Consider the following 23,260-nt stretch of genomic DNA (forward strand, 5'->3'; position numbering starts at 1 on the left):
GATATGCATTGTTTTTAAATCAATCCTTGACTTAATGGCAGTACACCATATACTGGAAACATTGCTCTTAGTGGCTAGTCTAATGGTAACAGTTTTATTCCTTGCATGGTCAGACAATGTGAAATTTAAGTTTCAATTGCCAAACTATTATCCAAGGTTCGTGCAATAGATTAGTCACCTGGAATGTCAACTAAAATGGTGTTGATAGCTTCTCATACTGGGCATTGCACAGAGAAGAATGGCCACTTGTGTATGGCTATGGCTTCCCAATCTACATCAGATTCAAGAGGTGACATGTATTTCTCAATGGAAAACCTGTGATTTATTTCTCCCCCCCCCCCCCCCCCCCCCCCCCCCCCCCACCACCCTGTGCATGAGATGGAACAGTGCCAGGTTTAGCAGAGTGAAGCACTGCATAAAAGAAGCAGGTTTTTACAGATATACACTGTACTGCATTCATTTCAGCTCCAGGGGCTCTGAAATACTTGCCTCCGTAGTAGCTGCTGGTCATGCAGATCAATGGATGACATCCATACTTGCTATTGGCCAGTGTGAGCAAGCCTCTGGAGCAATTATCAGCACCCCTCTCCAGAGGAAGGTATTTAAGGTAGCAGTGGGTCCCCAGAGCTGGAATGAATGCAGTTCAGCTCTGACCCCACCCCTCCCACTTCAAAACTATCTTTAAAAAGCCAGATTGCTGCTTTAATCTAAATGCTAAATATTTTAGTTCAAAGTAGAAGTAACTAGGCTTTTTTTTTTCTCACACCCCCCCCCCCCCCCTCTTATATGGCTGGAAAAGTCACTGAGCCCTGATACGCTTCATATTAAGACTTCACAGTATAACAAATCCAATAACTGCTTTGTGAATTTAAGTAGATGCCATTTCTTGATTTTAAACTGGGCGAACCTTTTTTAGATCTACTTATTCCTCCTTTTGGCCGTGCCATCTGTATGTCATTTGCTGGTTTTCTTTAGCTGAAATTGCTTTTGGAATGAACAGGATGCATAGGGAAATATATAGGTTGGGATTATAAATAGTGCTCCATTGTGTGGCAGTACCTCTGTATTATACCTACAACACTCTCCTCCATGGCTGGTTAGATCGAAGAAAGGCACTTGCTCAAGAATCACACTAGTAACACTTGGGTGCTCCAAGATTTGTCTATGTGTATATATGGCAATAAGTGAGGCAAGTCTCTGGAAAACAATATCAAACTTTGTGCAAAGCCTGTTCTACAGGGATATCCCAAACCTGACGGGCCTTAGAGAAGAGGGGTGAGCACCTCTATTAAGTCCACTAATCAGTGGCAGAGTTTTGACATTTACTCTACCAGCTACACATTTGATCCCAGATGAGGTGCAGGGAAGATTTAAATCCTCCAGCCTTGCTCTTGTGCTTCCTAGAAATCTAGGACTGCTATCCACTGCTGCAGCATGTTTGTGCTACAATAACTGATTCTAGATGATCTGCTCTCAGAAACCTGGATCTCAACATAACTCTGCTGTGGAGGCAGGTGTCGCTCTCGCAAAGCCCCAATGGCTGTGGTGTGGAGTAGGCCTCTTGCTGCCAGTATTGGCTCTGCCCTATGCCTTAATCACATGGATTTTTTTTTCTCCCCCCCCCCCCCCACCCCCCAATTGGGACTTTAACTGTCATCTTGATTCCTGGAATTTCTTGCCTTCTCTAACCTCCACCAATGGACCAATTCCAGCACCAACAAGGATGGTCACTACTTAAACATTGTCTTTACTAAATTGTTCAATTTCTAATATCTATCTCTTCTCTCCCCTCCCCCACCCCGAACACATCAAACCAGTCTTCTCTTATCTCTCCCTCTGACCTGATCAATACTTCACACTTCTAAAGCCTTTGCTTCATATATATATATATATATATATATATATATATATATATATATATATATATATTTTTTTTTGTAATCCCTGTTTTCTATTAGATATAGGTATTTGCGATGTCTTTGACTTTGTTACTACTTGTTCTGCAACCAGTAGACTAGTAACCCCACCCTCACACCACTGACAGCATTTGGAGCAATAGACCAGGGGTGTGCAAACTTTCATCTGTACGTACCTGCCTGTGTGCACCTCTGCCTCTGGTGTTTGTCGCCATGGCATTGCGCTACTGGAGACTAGGTAAAAGAGGCCTTGTGTGCTCCCCAGCATTACATTTAAATGCTTGTGGTTTTTTTTTAAGTGCACAGGGCCTCTAAGCAACATGCCCCAAGTTTGCTACAGACTACATCACTGGTTACTAGCAAACCCATTGTACTCTTACTTTTATTTTGCTAGCCAGTCTACATCTTCACTGCTAATCAGTAGTATCTGCGTTCTATCAATGCTTAAATAAAATTTCTCTTCGTCAACACTTGCATTGTTGGGGTTCACTACTGACATTCTTAATTAACCACCCATGCTCCAACCCATTAGGGGTTTATATTAATACATTTCTCGTGTGTGTGTGTGTGTGTGTGTGTGTGTGTGTGTGTGTGCGCACACACAGGGTAGGTCCCAATTTCCTGATTGGTGTGTGAAATCCCTCTACTTCCAAGGTGCATACATACTATCCACAAGGAGTCCTTCTGTCCCTTCCCCCTCCATCTAAACCATCGCCTTCAACTCTGGAATTTTTTTTTTTAGCACCCCCCCTCCTGTTAGCATTGTAAGATTCTGTTATCTGCTCTCCCTACCACATGCCCACTCAATCCTATCCCCTCGCACCTTATCAGAAATCTTACTCCTGTTATCCACTCTCCACCACATCTTCAAGTGATGTGTCCCTTTTCCTTCTCCATTCATAGCATGGCTACATTTAGTAACTTCATCCTCTCACTCTGCTGATCACCAACAGGCCTCACAACTGTCGTCTTTGCAGTCTATCAAATACTGATGCTAGAATCATTGTGGTCAAGCACTTATTACCCCATCTGCTGTCTCCCAACACACCACTTAGATTGTAAGCTTTCAGGGCAGTAATTTCTTTTGCACTTAATGTATTATAATACCATGTACTGTCTTCTATAAAGCATTGAGTACATTGTGGATGCTATACATACGTGAGCAAATATAGTAAAAACACATAGCAAAACCAATTTTGAAACAGTTGAACTCAAGCCACCTCTTATGACGACTGATACATTTTCTTAAGGTATTCATATCACAGTTAATTTTTAATTTATTGGTAGAATTTGCAGAAATTGTGGGAAAACTTAAAGAATGTAACTTTTTCTGACCAGTGGTCTGCCTTTAGTGTGGTTTACATGTAGTTGGGTGTGGGACAAGTTGCATTTTGATTCTCTGGTCTCGGCAAAAGCTATAACCTAAAATAAACATCTGTGACCCCTCTTCCTCTGTCTATTTTAAGATGCTAATCAAAATACACCTACTTGGCTGTAGTGTGTGCAATATACATTTCTCTCTTAGATATATTCCTTTCAGGTAGCGCGTGTGTTGCATAAGTGCATTTGCCAACACTGAAGGAAGGCACTGCACAAATAGAATAACATTCAGTGTATCCACCAGTATCCCCTCAACTTTTGGACTGCTGAGTGGTGGATGTTGGGCTACGGCTATGTTCCAGCTGACCACCACAAAGAAAGCGATTCCACTAGGCAATTATGATCCAAGTTACAGCTACTTGGCCTGAGCAACATCTTAGTTCTTTACATTCAATAAAGTCCAGTCAATAAAACTTCTTCGGTTTGGTCCATTTGCATTCCACTCTGAGAAGCTTGTTGAAGACCTTTTACAAGATGCACTCAAAGGACAAATGGGCAGAGAGGTACATCTCACAGGGGACTCCCATTCACACCCCAGCATTATACATACTGAACGTAGCAGCGCATCCTCACTGCAAGATATTTCAATATCCATGTTTCCTGCCAATGCACACATGCTGGAATCCAGAAGAATAAGTTAGTTCTCATCAGGCAGTCATCTGCACAGCCCTGACCGTTTCCCCCTGTGTGCACATAGTATGCTATATTTTCAGGGTCAGGTTGTGAAACAATGCTTCGAAGTGTGTAAAGTGCAGTACACATTAAGGCAAGTTTTTATAAACCATAAAATAAGGAATATATACTCTTACTTTCCAAGTAAAAGATCAAACCAACAAAAAGAAACCAAGGTTTGTGTATTTCTAAAAGCACGAGGACTTATGGCTCCAGAGCTAGTACTAAAATCTTAAAATAATCAATGAATAATCACAAACAAATTGTTTATCCGTAGGACAGCAAGGTATGGAAGAATACTGGGAAAAGTGCACCTAGGGCTATTTCATATGATGGGTGTCTGTTCATCCTTCAGCGCTGAGCCGCAGTTGCTATGCGCCTACAGCTGATTTCAGTTCTGAAAAGGAGTATTTATCATCCTCATCTGTATCAAATTTCTTCAAATACTGAGGCTCAGGTATCCCAGCGCCAAGCAGGCTCTCCAGTTCTGCGTAGGATAGCTTTCCATTTATACCCTGGACTGACTTTCGGAAGAGTTCTTCAAGATCTATTGAAACAAAAACGAGGCACAAGCAGAATTTAGTTTCGAAGGTTTTATTCTTATGAAATGGTCAAATAATACAATATGAAGTAAACATGAATAAGTGTTTGAATCTAACCGGAGAATGCATGCTATATCAGGGGTGTGCAAACGGGGGGGCGTGAGATTTTCTAGGGGGGAGGCGGCAGTTATAGAGGTCCTGCACTCTTCCCCAAGGCATTTAAATCCCTGTAGAGCTCTAAATTCCAGTACCTTGGCTTTCAGCGATGCAATGTCATTTGATGCCGGAGCTAAGGTAAGGGGCACGAGCATGTAGGGGGGCAGTTTGCGCTCCCCCTGCTATATTACATTTGCATATGTAAATGTATCAATACGGCACTGTCCAAATGATGATACATCTGTCCTTTAAAACACTTACCTTTTTCAGTGGAAATCCTGGGTAAAGAGCCATCCTTTATCGCTCCTCGTCTTCCTGCACTGACAGCCCTTGGAGACATTCTTGCAAGTGTAGGCCGTGACGTAACCATTTCAGTACCTGGCGTGGCGTACATTTAAAAAAAAAAACAAAAAAAAAACAAGTGAAACTATGCAGGGATTTATTTCACACACATTTTTGTGGCACTGGTCTCATGATTACATGTTTAGCTTATGTCAGACCAGTTATGTTGTTTTTATACTAGTCCACCTCATCTCAGAAAATTCTGCACTTTACAGCAATACTGAGTGATGTTTAGTTTCTGATCCATATCCCTTGGAGGCTTATTTTTAAAAAGGAGCAATCCATGCAATGTATTATCTTTATAACTGTGCATGCAATGTCTTGTATATAATGCATAGCCCCGTTCACTTAATGTAACTATGTTTTTGTCATAACTGTGTCCAGGACATACTTGAAACTCAATGTATTACTTCCTGGTAAAACATTTTAGAAATAAAAATAAATGCAATAGCCTATATTATTTTTTTTTTTAAATCAGTTCTGTAGTATCAGATAATACGTACTGCCTTTTTGTTCACCTCCATTCCATTTTTATAAGTTTTGAAGCTGCAGACCAAGCAATATCCAACTGTTTTTTTTTTTTTTAAATCAGTTCTGTACTATGAAAAAATACTTGTAGCATTTAAAAAAAAAAAAAGTGCACCAACTGTATCTAGTGACTGCCTGGTCACAATCTCCACAGAACTTTGCATCTTTGGTCTTCCTCTGCTGCACTTTAGTGAATTTCACCAATTTAGTGAACCCCCGAGCCGAATCTTTGATGATCAATCGGCAACTTAGCCAATTACTTATCACTTCCCCGGCAGTGCAAGATATTTGCAACACTTTCCTGTTTGTGATCATTTGTTGCCAATACCCCCAGCAGTTTGCAGCTTAAACCAACAATAAAATCAATGTTACCTTGGAAATACAAGTACACATTGTAGCTGCTTAATTACACTGACTGAAGGCAGCCATTACGTGAACCCTGGGAAGCGTGATCTTTGCTGATCGATCACAGGAGAACGAAATCGCCAGCTTAGGTAATTCATTTTCAATAAAAAGGTTATCAAAGGCTGCATATATAAAAAAAATGAAAAAAATAATATATATTTTTTGTTTGTTTGTTTTAAGTGGCGCTTGGACTGCCTCTATTTTTGGGAGTATTAAGCAGCACCAGTTCTTCTCCTATAAAAATGGGCAGTATTTGATCTTGACTGGAGGAAGGGGTTAGCGCTCGCTGGGATTGTGTTTGTGGACTGGAGGAAGCACCAGATATTCAGCGTCCTTGCGCTGAACCAACCCCTGGATATTACATCATGTAACGTCTCACCCGACTTCTCTTCTGTAGGTTGCTTGTCAGTGAGGGCATGAATAAGCTGGAGCTTCTCCCGCAGCTTAGAAACAGGCGAATCTACCTTGTCTGTGCCCTTCGCAAAGAAAAAAAATACAAGTAGCATTGATTTATCTGAGGCTTGCAGATACCAGGATTATTCAGCCATTATTCACAGCTAATGAACATTTAAAAAAAAAAAAAAAAAGGACAATGCCTAGAAATATTCGCATACAACACTTGTTAGGAAATGAAAAAGCTGTTCAAAAAAACGCTTACAGCGCCAATGTAAAATGTAAAGTTCCCCATTAAAGCAGAAAGAATATGGAAGGCAAATCACAGCTTCTTGGCAAAATGTATACTACTTTCAACCTTCCAAAAACACAACATTTCATTGAGGCGCCGGATTACCCTGGGGGTTTCTGTTCTGGTTGCATTCTCTGCCAGATCGCTGCTAGCCGCGTTCTCTGGAGACGTCGTATTGTCCCCCTACAGAGACAACAATACCAATTTTGTGACAGCATTTCACACAAAACTGAAGCAAACAGGGGTTGTTAGCATTTTCCGTTCATATTCTATAGCCCAATACCTGGAAGTGATGAAGCCGCATGCGCGGCCGGGCTGCAGATGTTGCTGCAGGAACTTGGCCAAGAATGGATTGTTAATAATCACGGTGTGGTTATTTGCAGTTTTTGTTCATATACCCTTGCTGTTAGAATACTAGGTCAGCTTATATCATTGCACATGGCTTTTGATCAGTGTTAATGCAGCCAATTTTAGACAGACGTGCAATTTATTGGCAGTTATTTTGCAGTTCTGCATTATGGGGTTAATTCTTCCATAAAAAGCCACCAACCTTTCTTTTCTCAGTCCTATATACAAAGACTGTGCTGGGGTTACAAAATAAAAAAGACAAACCAAATAGAGACACTCACCATACTAACAGACACATTCGCCTTTTCTATCTTGCTTACAAGCTGCAGGTCACTTTCTAGCAGGGCGACTCTTTGGCTTATGTTACTAATTGTGGAGTCCACACTTTGAAGCCTCAGGTCATTATGTCTCTGATACTGCAGCATCGTAGCGTTAATATCATCTATTGTGTTGTGGAGGTAAAGGATATCCTGCTGATGAATGGATACAGATATATATTTAAAAAAAAAAAAAATCAGGTACCTTACGAGTACACATTATTATACACAGGTTATTAAGAGCTGCATATGGCCTCCCACAGGCTGTTGTGCTCTCTGCCATTACACAGACTACAGAACGGACACAATGTAACTTAATGGGTTAGTTCCACGTTGTTGGGATTCTGCAGGAGAGAAGCCGTTAGAGCCGCCTTTCTGGAATTCCATGAGAATCATAAAAGAAATGCGTAATTAACCTAAAAAAAACTTACTGTAAAAACGCCCCAGCAAAATATATAAATACATAAAAAAGGACAAAATGTGCATGCGCGCGTTTCCATTGAAATGTCCATTAAACTGAAACGTGTGGATAAAAGTGGTTTAGCGGTTCTGGTGGCGGAGTAGGGGGGAGTCTTATAACCGCGCAAATGAGTAAGGGATAGTGGGGTTGCTGAAATGTTGTGCCGTGTGAAAGTTTTCTGTCGTATCCATCTAGACCAGGGGTGGGCAACTCCAGTCCTCAGGGGCGACCAACAGGTCAGGTTTTCAGGAAATCTCTGCTTCAGCACAGGAAGCTCAATCAGTGGCTCACCTGTGCTGAAGCAGGGATATCCTGAAAACCTGACCTGTTCGTCGCCCTTGAGGACTGAAGTTGGCCACCCCTGGTCTAGAGATTATTTTACGTTCTGTAGACCCCGCTTGGTGATGGAAAGCACAGCACCACATTATATTATTCTGTTCAATATTTAAAAAAAAAAAACTCCAAAGATGAACAAGGTGCAGATACGCGTAACAGAGAGAGCACAAAATAGTGCAATGCTTCAAAATGTCAAGAGTAACGAGTCGAGACTGTGGACAACGGCGGCGACGCTTCCCATCCCGCGCAGGTCTGCGCAAATGCTTGTTCCCGACTATCTGTGTTCTACATGCCTGATACCCACAAACGTTTGGGAGTTTTTAATTCAAGTTCAATTTTATATTGAAAAGTAAACGTTGTTTTGCACTACAGTTTGCATCGCCTTGTTGTAATTTGAGGTGGACTTTTGAGGGCGACATTGATCACACAAAGGACCCCATCTAACACCTACAAAGTATCCATCATCCTAATCTTTGAAAAGCTTGTCGATTACCTCCACCTGTGAGTGCATTGGCTACTCTTCTGTCACTTACTCTTGAAAGTTTGAAACATATTGCACTATTTTGTGTGTGTTTTTGTTCCCCTTTTTCTCTTATGCCCTAAGAGTATCTGCGCCCTTGTTCATTTGAAATCACTGTTAAGACCCCATTGAAAGTCTTTATTTGTATAAAGCAATTCACGCTAGGCCTGCATTTTACCATTTATTATTGGCGACACTGCCTTCCAGTATTGTTGTAAAGTTACTTGTGCTCATGGTTTATAATAAAAAAAAAAAAAATGACGACGGATAGTAAATATGGGCCTGAATATTTTATTATAAAGGAAAATAAATAGTGACACGTTTCCTAAACAGTGCTACCCCATAAGACACCTTACACTCATTCACTTGGATGCTTGTGATATATGTATATTTACGAGCATGCTGGAAGGTGTTTTATGCAGACCCGCCAATATTTGGCGCATTAAATAGGTTAGGTAGACTTTATTTACTATCTCAGTGTCTCAGTGTTGGATAGAGGCGCTTTCAAACAAATGGCCTCCTCTAAAGGAAGCATAAAAACCTGTGCAATTTACTGTAATCACAGAGCAAATTACCCATGTGTATTTATGGATTTGTACACACACACACGAGCGCATGCTAAATCCCCCCAAACCAGCTGATCATTAGCAGATTAAGCATTAATCTGCCAGCTGATTTAATCAAGTGAAGCTTCATCCACTGGCAGAAATAGGTACAGCTGAATGTAATAGATACAGGACATAAAACCAGTATCTGCTAAATAGATAGAGGTTGGGGTGTATGTCTTAGCACTGCTTGGTAAATATGGGCCTCAATATAATAGAGCAATGTGTGCAGGCTGAGGAAGGAGTGCCCTTCGTGGGCAGAATGGAACACACCTGTGTCAAGCTCATGCTTCTGCTGCCGATGTCAGGAGAGGTTGTGGACAGCTGAACGGTATCTTTTGTAGCATATTTAGCCTACAATAAAAACACAATACTATGAAACAGGTTCATTCTGAAAAGAAGACTACAAGGAGAAGGAGAAACAGAACCTGTAGTGGTGACCCCGACTGAGACTGTATACACCATGTTTACTGAACAAGCTACCTGTCTTGCCTTCAAATACTTTCTGGGCAAGCTACCCATCTATCTGAACAAGCTCCTCATCCCTACCATATGCAGCACTTATCACCTGAGATCTGACTCCAAGGGACTGTTCATGGTCCCAAGGCTCAACAAAGTATCCGGCCGCTCCTCCTCCTCTTACCGTGCACCCCAAAACTGGAACAACCTACCGGAGACTCTCACAGTCACCACCAGTCCAAGTGCTTTCAAAACCAAAGCTGTCTCACATTTGAATCTGGTCTGTAACTGTAACATACGCCCATATTATATATCATCTTTAACTGTGCATGCAATGTCTTGTATATAATGTATAACCCTGTTCACTTATGTAACTGTATTTGTAACCATGTATTATTTGTCTTAACTATGCCCAGGACAATACTTGAAAACGAGAGGTAACTCTCAATGTATTACTTCCTGGTAAAACATTTTTATATATAAATGAATACATACATCTATTCCGTGTTCGAAGTTAGTTTGAGAAAATGAAGCACCTTTCTTTTAATTTAAACTGACTCGGGAATAAAATAGTGCCTGTAATAATCTATGGAGCAAACAGCAGCCACCACAAGTTTCTTAATACTGTTACACCAAGAAATAACAGCACTGTGGATACATGAAAGGTACATTCTGTGTTACATTTTTAGCACGAGTTGTTGTTTTTTTGTTACAATGTAACATACAATTTCAAGCAGCAATACAGGTTTCATTTATTTAAACTACAGGATTGATGCAGGGGGTCTCCAGAGCTGAACGATGTTAATTTCAGCTCCGGGGACCTCCTGCTCCAGAGATACCTCTGTAGGGGGTGCCGGTATCTCTGTGGCGTTTAAATGTCCCAGTCACGTGGGCCAACAGGAAGCCGCACTGCATGATGTCACGTGGGCCCATAGGAAGCCATGACATTTAAACGCCGCCATTTCATTAGGCACACTGTTCCCTGGCTGCATAGATACCGGCATCCCTGCAGAGGCAAGTATCTCCGGAAGCAGGGGACTTGCTCTTTACTTACCACATCCTTCTGCAGCGTTTCCACCTTCTTCTTCTGCTCGTCGGCAGCGGTTTGCATAGTTTCCACATCATGATGAACACTGGTTAAAGTGCTACCTAGGGTAGCAACACTCTGAAAACCAAAGAGCAGCATACTGAATCATAATGCAGTGATGTGAAGAACGCGATTCATCGCCTATGCAAGATGTAACAACAATCCCTGTGTAACAATTTAATAATTAAAACAAGATTAAGGCTGGTGCATAAGAAAACAAACAAAATAAAAACCATATGTCCACTTCTGGGAGCTATTGCAAAGTAGAACAGAGACCAGTCAGTATTTGAATCTGAGCGCTGGTTTACGTACCTTCTGAAGCTCCTCCACTGTGTTAGGAAGGTTAATCAAATCTGAAGCAGATTTGATGTTGGATTTGAGATGGTTCACAGCAGACGTCAGTAGAGCAATCTAAGAGCGACAGATGTGATTTCTTATAAATAAAATACAAAAATGATGGCGCTTGCGTTTATTAATATAGAACACTAAAAACCATGTATGGACATTGGACTCGCTAACGTTGCACTGAAAATCTTACCGACCCGCTAAAAGGAGAAATCCAAGCAATATCCGACGTGGTTTTTTCTTTATTTTTTAATAAAATCAGTTCTGCAGTATTAGATATTTACTACTTTTTTTTTAATTTTAAAATTAAACTCAATGCCATTTTTAATTAGTTTTAAATATACTTAGCATCTTTATTTCTACACAGATTTTGGCCCACCTCCCCAGCAGTGCAAGGTCTTTGTAACACGTTGTGATCATTTGTTGCCAATATTCCCAGCAAACAGGAGTTTGAGCGGTAAACTGTAACAATAGATAATGTTACAGTAGTAATATAAAAATACGCTAGCTGCTGAGTTACACTGACTGAAGGATTGATTTGAAACGGAAAGGCGGCCATTTAGTGAACCCGGAGAATCAGGATGTTTGCGAATCGATCAGCAGCTGAGGTATTTATTTTTCAATAAAGGTAACCAAAGGCTGCGTATATTAAGCTGCTTGGATTACCTCTTTAAAAGTAGGCCAACCAGCATGTATATAATCTCTACCCCTACAAATTCACTTCTCTACATAGATCAGTCAAGATAATGTCGCCCCAGTGGTGATGTTACCTAATAAACTAGGAGTGTCCGAGGGGAATATTTGGCCGGATTGGATCTCAAAGCTGAAAAGGTCACCTTGGCCAGGTAATCAGGTAATGACAGAATGAGAAGAGATAATGTGCTGCATTCTTAGGCTAAGTCCACAGTGCAGGCGCGCCGGAGTGCATGGTGTCGTGCGTGCCGGCTGCAGAGGTGATCCGTGGCCTGTGGCATTGCTATGATACGAGCGAAGGGGAGGCGTGGCAGGGATGTCACGAGTCCGGTTCGCCCTCATTGGCTGAGCCACCAAAAGACAAAAATCTTGTCTTTTGCAGATGCTGCCATGCCATCGCAATTGTGCTCGCGCGCTCTATGACCAGACATCTCTTGTTCACGTTGCGTGCGCTGTAGCGATCACTTTGGACAAAGCCTTAGACAGGGGTGCGCAAACTTTTGCAACTGCGCCCCCCCCCCCCTGCCTGCTGCCCCCAGTGCTCGCGCACACTTTACCTCAGTTCCCGGCGTCAAATGATGTCACGCAACACCTCTGCGTTTTGATGCCGTGTTGCCATGACGATGATTGGCAAATAATGCCGCGTTGCCATAGCGACGCGTTAACAGCCGTCTGAATCACGGTAAGTAATAGGTTGCAGGGGCCCCACGCGATCCCCCAGCATTTAATTGAAATGCCGTGGGGAAGAGCGTAGGGCCTCTGCAACCAACGCGCCCCCCCTAGAAAACTCTCCCGCCTCCCCTGCCTTGGAAGACCTTGTCCTGAAGCAGAGACCTATTTCTCCTTTACTAGAATCTGGAAGATATATACAGGCATACCCCGCATTAACATACGCAATGGGACCGGAGCATGAATGTAAAGCGAAAATGTACTTAAAGTGAAGCCCTACCTTTTTCCCACTTATCGATGCATGTACTGTACAGCAATCATCATATACGTGCAGAACTGATGTAAATAACACATTTGTAACAGGCTTTATAGTCTCCGCGCTTGCGCACAGCTCCGGTACAGGTAGGGAGCTGGTATTGCTGTTCAGGACGTGCTGACAGGCGCATGCGCGAGCTGCCGTTTGCCTATTGGGCGATATGTACTTACTCGTGAGTGTACTTAAAGTGAGTGTACTTAAAGTGAGTGTCCTTAAACCGGGGTATGCCTGTACTGCTTATACCAACATGAACGTTTTCCATTGAGGTCACTGTACATGGGCAAATACTTGCACATTTTAAAAGTAGAGCATGTTTTCTACACTGTACCCTTCTTTCCCTTCACTCCCGTAAAAACAATACAGAGAGTTCTATAAGTAGAGCAAACCCAAAGACATCTCCACACACAGATCAAACTGGGACGTGTTGGTTTTCGCACCAACACTTCCTTTTGTCAGTAAAACATCCCTTGGCCTGTGCTGGGCTGGTGCTGCCTGGCTTTGTTTATACACAGGTCCATGTTGTCGAAATAAAAAAAGATTTTTAAGAATGTAAAAGCCATAAAAATCATTGTAAAAGATGTTGAAAAGGCAGCGAGTGCGTCTATATTCTATTAGTCTAAATCGCGGTGAACGTGCGAGACAACTTTAATTAGACCCAGGCTACATTTATATTGTCCCAGAAGCCTTTCCTACAATTCTGGGTATTGGAGACAGTCGCCATCTCCTGCCGGTAATCATGCTTAATTGGAAGGTGCTCATTTTCATTTTTTTTTGGATGTAGCACTGAGGCTTTTTGTCTTTTGTTGTATATGGTACATTAGTTCACAATCCCAGCAGCGCTCCTTTTGACACGTATATACGGTGTGGTGGGTTTGGGTTCTGAGCTTGCGGGGGGTAGTGTGTGTTTGTAAATGTCAATTGGAAACAATTATTTGGAGGTTTGGGACGTCTCCTCTCTGGTTTTAAGCTTGCTCACCCCAGTTTTAAATAGCAGGTCTTGTTATGCACCTGTGATTGACCAGGATATTGAAACATTTCTCCCTCCATTAGAGAGGTGAAGAGAGTGTTTGCAGGTAGTGTTAGGACCTACATACAGGGCATACTGTGACGTGGTTGCAGGCTTACAATGCGTTGGCCGAAGCCGTTAACTAAATTACCCTCACTTATGAGAACTGCAGATAAGTATTTAAGTATATAAATTTGTCATATTGAATGTAGCATTGGGGTTTCTGTTGTATTCATGAGGTCACCATCCCAGAAGCGCTCCTTTTGACACAAATATATAAGGTGTGGTAGGTTTCTGTTCTGCGCTTCTGTGATGTGTGTGTGGTTGTACATTGACATTGTCCCAGAAGCCTTTGCTAAAATTCTGGGTATTGAAGAGATAGTCGCCATCTCCTTCCGGTTATCATGCATAATTGGAAGGCGCTCATTTTGGGGCGTTTTGTACCGCAGATTCTGTTCACTGTGTCACTATTAACACCCCACTGCTCCTGCAGGAGATACTGAATATGCAGCAGGAAGAAGAAGCGTATCAGAATTATCAGCATGCTTAGTGGGGGATGTATAGATTGTTTGTGTAGTAAAACCCAGAGTATACAAACAAGAGACTCGCGCTGTCCTGAAATCCAATATACAAAACATCTGTGAAAAAAACTCCATGTTGATCCATTTATTGCAATTAATTACAGAGGGTGAAAAAGACTGATTAATACCAATGGCCACCGAAGTAGAGATTAGCCGTTAACAAACCTGATTAGAGGGAGGGGAAACTCCAGTCCTCAAGTGCCACCAATAGGTCAGGTTTTCAGGATATCGCTGCTTCAGTACAGGTGGCTCAATCGGACTGAGCCCCCTGTGCTGAAGCAGGGATATCCTGAAATACTGACCTGTTGGTGGCCCTTGAGGACTGGAGTTGGCCACCCCAGGTCTAAAGCTTCTTCTAGTGATTTCTGAGAACAGAAGCAATAAAAAAAAAAAACACGATCAAAGTTCTCAAAAGCAGCCCCGCGCTGGCCTGCAGATACCTACACCCCCTGTACGACAGGGCTACTCGACTCACTCATTCAGTGGCACCCTTTATTGTTGACTATATTTTTGTAATTTTATAGTTCTAAATGGTGGAAATCTGCTACATTAAACATGGTCGTTACTGCACGGTTATCACAGGCCAGGCTGCTTTTTCCCCAAGAATTGTTGTGTTTGAATATTTCCTGTGCATGGTAAAAGAGAAGCAGAACAGAAGCATTCCTTGCTGGCTGGCTGTGGCTGTGATGGGAGCACATGTAAAACAAAAAATCCCATTTCCAGAGGCAAATGAGCAACACTTAAATAAAAAAAAACAAAAAAACAAAAAAGAGAGGCAGAATGTTTTATAGCAGGGGCGGTTAACGCAAGCCCTCAAGGGCCACCAGCAGGTCAGCTTTTCAGGCTATCCCTGTGACTCAATCAGTGGTTCAGTGAAAGACTGAGCCATCTGTGCTGCAGCAGAGATATCCTTAAAACCTGACCTGTTGGTGGCCTTTGAGGGCTGGAGTTAACCTCCCCTGTTTTATATAGTCTTGAACCCACAGAGTACAGCACAACCAAAAGGCACACAGACCACAGACAAGGCAGTGCGACTTCTTTTTTACAGAAGGGCCCGAGACTGATATACACTGAAGGACTTCACCGTTACCCATTTAGAATAAGCAAGAAAGTCAGATGCTGCTTAGTTTGTTGGCAATTAGGAAATGCCCTTCCAATGTCAGGCTCCATAGTAGACAATACTCAGCATGGCTAGGTCAATTTAAAGCAGCCATACAAGTTAGCTTAGTCTAAAAATATTCTATATTACAGGTTTGAAGTAGGGCGTCTCCGGGGCTGAACCCCGTTAATTTAAGCTCGGGAAACCCCCTGCTTCTGGAGATACTTACCTCCGTAGTGTTGTCGGTATCCCTGCAGTCAGAGAAATGGTGCGTCTAATAAAACAGCAGCTTTAAATTTCACGCGTTACGTGGGCCAATAGGAAGCCGTGACGTCACCCAGTGCGGCTTCCTCTATTTGCCCGAGTGACCAGGGGCTTTAAACTCAGCAGAGACACCGGCACCCCCTACGGAGGTGCGTAACTATGGAAGCAGGGAGTCCCGGAGCTGAAATTAACGGGGTTCAGTTCCGGAGACCCCCCCCCCCCCCCGCTTTAATCACGTAATAAAAAAAATATCATTTTTTTTAAATGCTAAAAGTTGTATTGCTGCCGAAACAGCCGATTTGTAGGACACACAAAAAAAAGATACCGATTTATTGGTATGCACTCAGACTATCAGTACACTGAAATACATACAGATTGTCAGAGATACTGTGTATGAATTAATCTACAAATTCACTTTTAATAAATCAATAACAAATTGAACACCAAGGGATGAAATCTAAAATGAATAAAATGATGCATATACCTACAGTAGTATGAGGACTAAGGTGCTAAGGGTAGGGGCATTAGGACTGTCACCTTAAAACTCAGTACTGCGTGGGGTTAGCTATTGCGAAGTTGAAGTGGCTCCCACAGAGCAAGGGTTCATAGTAACACCGTATTGGTGATTAGCTAACTGAAGGCAGTCAATAATAGGAAAAATCCATCTGCCCAACAGTATAAGGAGATCAGGCTGCTGTGAGTATCTGGAGCTGGAGAGGCAGGATCTCCTATGTCTGTCCCCTTCACCTCCGATCACACACTACACAGCTGAGGGAGCTCGCGCTGTGTCAGCACTAGTATGCATGCAGTCCGCTCACAATTACGTGGCTGAAGCTAATTAGCGCGTACCTAAGCCATCCCCAGCAGCCAGCCAAGCCCCTATTGGCCAACCGCACGTGTAAAAATTTGTTGGTACAGAAATACTGTACAAAATGTCTTTTTATCCCAATCAAACTTGAATTGACCAATCCTTTCGGCAGTTTCTATTTTGGAGAGTTCTAAACGTGAGCTGTTCATTGGTGTCGAGGCCCATGGAAGATTCTCCATTGGTCTCTTCTGGACACTTATGAATGTCAGTCTATATCAATATTTTTACAAATGTGACCTGACAGACTTGAGGAACGTCTCAGCTACGTCAAAAGACTGGCAGGTGATAAGCAGACCAAGCTGTGCAAAAATATCTACACTAAGCCCCCAACATCCACAGACACCTGTCACCAACAGATCATCTCCGCACCACATTCTGCACTTCCAGCAGACCACATTTCCATCTTCATTTATCTCCGCAAACAGAATGTCCAATCCCATTACATTGGCAAAGTCTTGAAAACCCAAGAAGAATATTCACAAACTAGTGTGAAAAGCTAAAAAGTTACAATCCTATGCTGCTCACCATGAAAACAGTGTTTCATTCATTGGTGTTTTTAATAACCAAGAACCACAGGTATTCTGTGTTATCATTTGAGCTATATCTGAATGATAAAATGCAATATATCTCCGTGGAGTAGCGTAGCATGCCGTTACCTGTTTATTCATCTCTGTGATGTTAATCCAGAGTTTGTAAAGTCCCGTGTCCCCGGTCACAAGGTTATCCAGCTGTTTTTGCTTTGTAAGCAAGTCCTCATTTATACTGGGAATCTCTTCAAGAGAGCTCTTCTGACTGGACTCCACTATAATGCAACCACAAGAAGTAAAGAAAACCTTATTATAATAAGCAAAAAAAGGGTGGGTCGCGGTGTTGGTCCTTTCTTCCATGCAGTAACAAAGAAGGGAGAGGGAGTAGGGGGTATGATACCCTTCATTGGACCAACAAGTAGTTGATATGTTACAAGCTTTTGAACTTCAGGGTCCATCATTGGGTCATTGATAAAGACCCTGAGAGGTTTAAAAGCTTGCAACATAACTACTTGTTGGTTCAATAAAAGATACCACCTACTCCCACTCCCTCCTTTGCTATTACATGGGAGGCACAACATAGCAACCCACTTATTATAATACACATTTTAAAAACCAAAAGGAGATTGAAGCTAGAGTTAGACAATGTCCACAGACTTTATTTATATATCTTTCATGCCAACATTATACAGGGTGTATACTGTATAGAATTTACAGGCATAAGGAATCCCTGCCCATAAGAAGTGACCATGTTATGTTTGTCTGTGCTGAGGGCAGTGTGTGAGAAGGTTGCAGCATGATTGCACTGGGCGTTACCACTTTTACCCCTGCCCCAATATATTACAGGGAGGGGGATATGTGGACTAAGCAGTTATTCTCTTCACACATCGCCCCCTTTAAAACAAAATTCTAGCCAGATCATGTGAATATTACATAACGCTGTTAACAGAGAGATCAATTCCACTGGTAAACATCAAATGATCTGTTTTGGTTCAGTTACTCACCAAAACAACTAAAACAGTGAGAGAGGCCTATTACGTTCAATTTATTAGAATGCATGGATGGGACGGTGAGGTCCCAGTCATTCCCAACCGCAGGGGCTTCACAAAGGAAACTGCATGCAAGTGTCAAAACGAAAAAACCCTGTCCTCTTTAATCAATTTACTAGTGTAATGTGCTATTCTTGGAATAATGCAGCCACTCTACATATAACAATTTTATCCATTTGCATCCTGCTTTAAATGAATAATTTCCCTTTTCTCTGAGTCTGCTGATTTCAGGCATATCAGCTGTTTATGTTAATCTGTGTGATGAATGATGGCATAATAATAAGAATTCACCTCTAGTTTTAGGGGCTGGCAAATAATCTTATCCTTAAAAAGACATTACTTGTCAAACCAGTGAAATCTTTTCTTTACCATGGAATGGAAATATATATATATATATGCATTTTTTTTTTAAGGCATCAATCCGCTCCATTAAACACGACACGATCCTCAGTTCACTTTCATGCCCCTGCGCTTTTAAATACATCCAATTATGTGGACAATTGGTTCAGCCATGTTTTATTTGCGGAGTAAGTAGATATTTTTCCACCCTCTAAAAATTGCCAATTTTTTTTTTTTACGAAAAATAAACCCGACTGGACAGAGCTATGCAGATAGTGTTCATTTTGGTTTACACGTTTCAGTCCAAAGGGCTATTTCAGATTGTGAAAATAATCCACTTCCGCTTCTTATCCAATTACGCTAAATGCATAACTGTGCAGAAGGGCAAAGCTGAAAGTACAATGATACGCCTTCACTTTGCCTTGTTCTAAGTTACACTTCTCTAAAGAGATCCACTCTGGGATGGAATCATATCACTACATACTTAAACAGCTTTAGCCTGATGCCAAACCTTGTTTTCATGTTATATTCTAGGGGTGGACAAACTCCGTCCTCAAGGGTGCGGATTGAGCCCCCTGCAGTAGAGATTTGTTGCTGGCTCTTGAGGACAGAGTTTGGCCACCCCTGTTATATTTTATAGCAGGGTTTCTCAAGCCTCTCCTCAGGAACCCCCAACCACACCCGGTTTTAGAAATCACCAATGCACCTGCACACATGTAAATGTACCTAATTTGCATATCAAAAGAATGCTGGGTAGTTGCCACAGAAATCTGGTGTGGTCAGGGTTTCTGAAGACAAGGTTGAAGTCAACCTATGATCTAGGATTAAGAATTGATGCTTAAAGAAGCACAAGTGGATGTATAATTATAGAAGAAAGCCCTAAATAGCTGAATGATTCAAATACCTTAAAATCAAGACAGAAAATTGGGGAATTAGCCACTTAGACCACAAAGCCATTAATGAGAGGTATAGTGTGTGCTCTCTAACTCACAAGACATTTTATCCAACCACTGTGTGTTTTTTGTTGGGTTTTTTTTTTTTTTAATGTATCCTTACTGCTTAAGTATTTTTTATCCATCCAATTCTTCAGAACATATCCAAAATGTCAGATGGAAATTATCAGAGAGCTTATGTAAACAGCATGGCAGAACTTGAATGGTCCTTTTTAATATACAGTTGAATGGGGAATTTTGTAACGCAGCAAAACTAATTTCTGCCTTTTGTGGACAACACAATATTAAGGGGGAAAAAAAAACAGACTACAAAAATGAGCATACTGCTCAAAGTTAAGTTTAAAAAATAAAAACATCAGTGAATAAATATCTATACCACAGACTGAATCACATACCCCTGCTCACATTATTACATTTAGAACAAACAACAGATTATGGATCGAGGATTGTTTGTTTAGTGGGATTTAGAAGGTGTTAGGTAAAATATAGAATATGTTGAGCTGGTGAAGTTTCTAATGCATGGAATGTTGAAAATGTGATAAGTCCAACAGCAGGAGGAGTACAATGTGTTTGTGAAATAAACTTCCAGCCACTGACGTGTAATATCTGCAACTCTTACTAACCACTGTACAAACAGTAATCATTTTGTACCCAGTAAGAAAAACTAAAATAACATTTAATGAAATAAAATAAATGTGCACTAATATGTATTAAATGGGAAGCAGACGCTAAACCTCCCAGCTTGTTTTTAGAAATATATGGCAAATAAAAATACCTTGTGGGTACATTTGCATATCTCAGACATGGCTGCAACCCTATCTTTCCCCATTACCGCTTGGCATACTGCAGCCAGGGATTCTGGGTAATGACATGCAAATGAGCACTCACAGCGAGTAACTGTAAAAGGTGTATGGACACTGGCACACGGCACATTGTCCCCTATATCTACTTTATTTTCATGGATGTGGTCACACCTAACAGAAGAAGGTCACAGGAAGGAGTAATACTGGAGGTAATATTAGTAAGTACTCACCCCCCTCCCCTGTTACTTCACATCTACTCATCAATTTAGGAAATATGTTTCCTTCTAACTGTGCTGCCTCAGTGCACATGGAGAACTATGAGGTTTTTACAGCTCTGTATACTAATATTGGTTGTGCTACCCTGATCAACAACAAAATCTGCATTTGACCTCAACAGAACCCCACCCAAAAACAGAAATGTATCAGACCTTTAGGTAGCCAAATGCCACATGAATATAAGAATACAATGACAGTTCTCAGACTATTTCAAGTTGATGCTCTGGCAACTTTTACAGAATAATGATGACGGCAGAAGAACGGGTTCTTTTAACGGATCTGGAAGGGACCATCAATAGGCAGGGCTTCAGAAACAGGCGGCTACAATGTGTGCATGTATTCATGCAGTTAGAAATAACTCACACCTTGTATTTTCTTGTTTTTTTACTTAATTATATTTTATTTGCATCAAGTGCTTTATAAATAAGTCTCCCAGTCTATAAGTCTAGCTACCACTTTGTCCTCTTACACAGACACACTGGATCAGTGACACAATAGGAATGTTTTTACTTTCTGTGAAGATTGAATATGAATATACACACATACACATTTTGTTTTTTAATGTAATTGACTGATGTGCTCTGGATTTTTCATTTATTGATGTCAGAGGGGAAACATCAGGGAGACAGCCATTTTTCATGTAACCCACAGAAATGTATACTAATTGTTTTTTGTTTAGTATTTTGATTTACTAAATCTCAATAGTAGTAAAGCTACCTTTCAAGCAAAGTTTACATAATATCATAATTGATCTACAGGTTGAAGATATTTGAACATTTTTCAGAGGATCATGAATGTATTTGCAATGCTATGGTGCATTCGGTAATGTGCGAGAAAGACCTACAGAGCCTTCAACATATATATTTTTATTAGTAAATATATATATATATTTTTTATTAGTAAATATATATATATTTTTTTATTAGTAAATATATATATTTTTTATTAGTAAATATATATATATATATATATAATCAAAAAAATAAAAAAATAAATAGATGATACCGTTCTGTGGCTAACGAAATGCTTTTATTCGTTAGCCACAGAACGGTATCATCTATTTATTTTTTTAATTATTGAAGCTCGGCTAACACGGTACTGATACCTCTACATGTATATATGTATATATGTATATATGTATATATGTATATATGTATATATATATATATATATATATATATACATACACACATATATTATATATATTCAACATATAGATTTTTATTAGTATTATTTAAAATATATATCTCTTTATTAAACATGATCTAAAAAGTGGCATTTTAACTTTTGCTTTAGGTTTTCAGGGCATCTGGAGAAAACCACAAGAACAATTTTTATCCATTTATAAAACGTATTTACACAAAAAATATTTAGCAATACTTACTCGCTCTAAACTTTTCTTTTAGTGCATCTAGATCCTCTTTTAGGGCAACCTGCATCCAGGCTAAGCCGACACACGCCACCACGCATGCCGCCAGCATCACGAAAGCACACAGAGGGTAGCAGATCTTGCAGCACTGCAAATAAAAACCCCTGAAAGAAAGAATACATCGTTTCATTTTTCTGCAGCACTCCTAAACCCGATTGTATAATGGCAACACCAAGTAGTCATTGTCCAGGGTATAAGAAATACCAAAATCTCTATAAAGGTACCTCCAGGATAAATACAGGAGTGAGACTCAGGGAGGAAGGAAGAAAGAAAGTATATCATGCCTTAAGCAGACTTGTTACCTAGTGATTTTAGCTAAAATGTTAAAATGTGAGTTCTCTCTATAATCAACCATTCATTTTTTAAATGTAAAATATTTTGATCTTTTGCGAAGCTGTACATTTTACTCTTACATGTTAGAAAATGGTTCAAATTGGAGTAAAATCAGCAATATTATGCCATTATTATGCCAACACAGCATACTTTGCCAGCACTTTACTGCCAAAGTTTTACATGTGTAACTACCTAAAACCATTAAACAGTAACAAAAAGCTGTATGGTGCTCAAACATGAGCCACTGGCTATATAGCCAAAGGATATGAACATATAATATAGTATCCCTGGAGGTCCCAGACAGTCCAGACCAAAATATTCCAACCCTGCAATAAAACCACTTCCACTAGATACCGAATAGCTGGAAAAAATCCCACTGAAATAATGTGGGACCTTCACTGGCTAGTGACCAGACATAATCATCGGTTGGGTAAGTATAGGTACATTCAGGTGAACAGGTTGGAGTAACTCACATTTGTGGGATCTTCAATGGGATTTCCTCCGTGGGTGCGTGCTGCCGTTACTCCATAATGACATCCAAAGGAAGGAGAGATGGAGCACAGCTGAGGTGAATAAACTACTAAGGAGAGTGGGACCCAGATAAAAATTGTTATGTTAAATAGATCAGTGCAAAAATACAAAAAACGGAGCCATCAAGCCCCCACCAACGCGTTTCGAGCTCGTGGCTCTTTCTCAAGGTGCATCACCTTGAGAAAGAGCCACGAGCTCGAAACGCGTTGGTGGGGGCCTGAGGGCTCCGTTTTTTGTATTTTTGCACTGATCCATTAAACATAACAATTTTTATCTGGGTCCCACTCTCCTTAGTAGTTTATTCACCTCAGCTGTGCTCCACCTCTCCTTCCTTTGGATGTAAAACCATTAAACAAAACCGTGTGATCTTTAATCCTACACGTGAATGCACTTCATCACATTCTTCTGGACTGTGACATTT

General features: G+C 40.9%; 1 protein-coding gene across 2 annotated transcripts; it reads right to left on the reverse strand.

Annotated features, from left to right (window-relative positions):
• Positions 1-4,133: 4,133 nt before the first annotated feature.
• Positions 4,134-22,120, reverse strand: EFCAB14 (EF-hand calcium binding domain 14). 2 transcript variants are annotated; one of them, XM_075616261.1, is made up of 10 exons: positions 21,931-22,120; positions 17,256-17,401; positions 11,071-11,169; positions 10,726-10,836; positions 9,486-9,566; positions 7,256-7,444; positions 6,732-6,809; positions 6,321-6,417; positions 4,928-5,044; positions 4,134-4,515 (listed from the first exon to the last, which is right to left on the reverse strand). In XM_075616261.1, the coding sequence occupies exons 1-10, from the start codon at positions 22,103-22,105 to the stop codon at positions 4,340-4,342; spliced, it is 1,269 nt and encodes a 422-aa protein (XP_075472376.1). In that variant the 5' UTR covers positions 22,106-22,120; the 3' UTR covers positions 4,134-4,339. The 2 variants fall into 2 exon arrangements, with proteins under 2 accessions (XP_075472376.1, XP_075472375.1); XM_075616260.1 differs by having other exon boundaries at positions 7,256-7,447.
• Positions 22,121-23,260: the final 1,140 nt, after the last annotated feature.

The sequence above is a fragment of the Ascaphus truei genome, chromosome 10, assembly GCF_040206685.1.
Source record: "Ascaphus truei isolate aAscTru1 chromosome 10, aAscTru1.hap1, whole genome shotgun sequence".
Classification (NCBI taxonomy): Eukaryota; Metazoa; Chordata; class Amphibia; order Anura; family Ascaphidae; genus Ascaphus; species Ascaphus truei.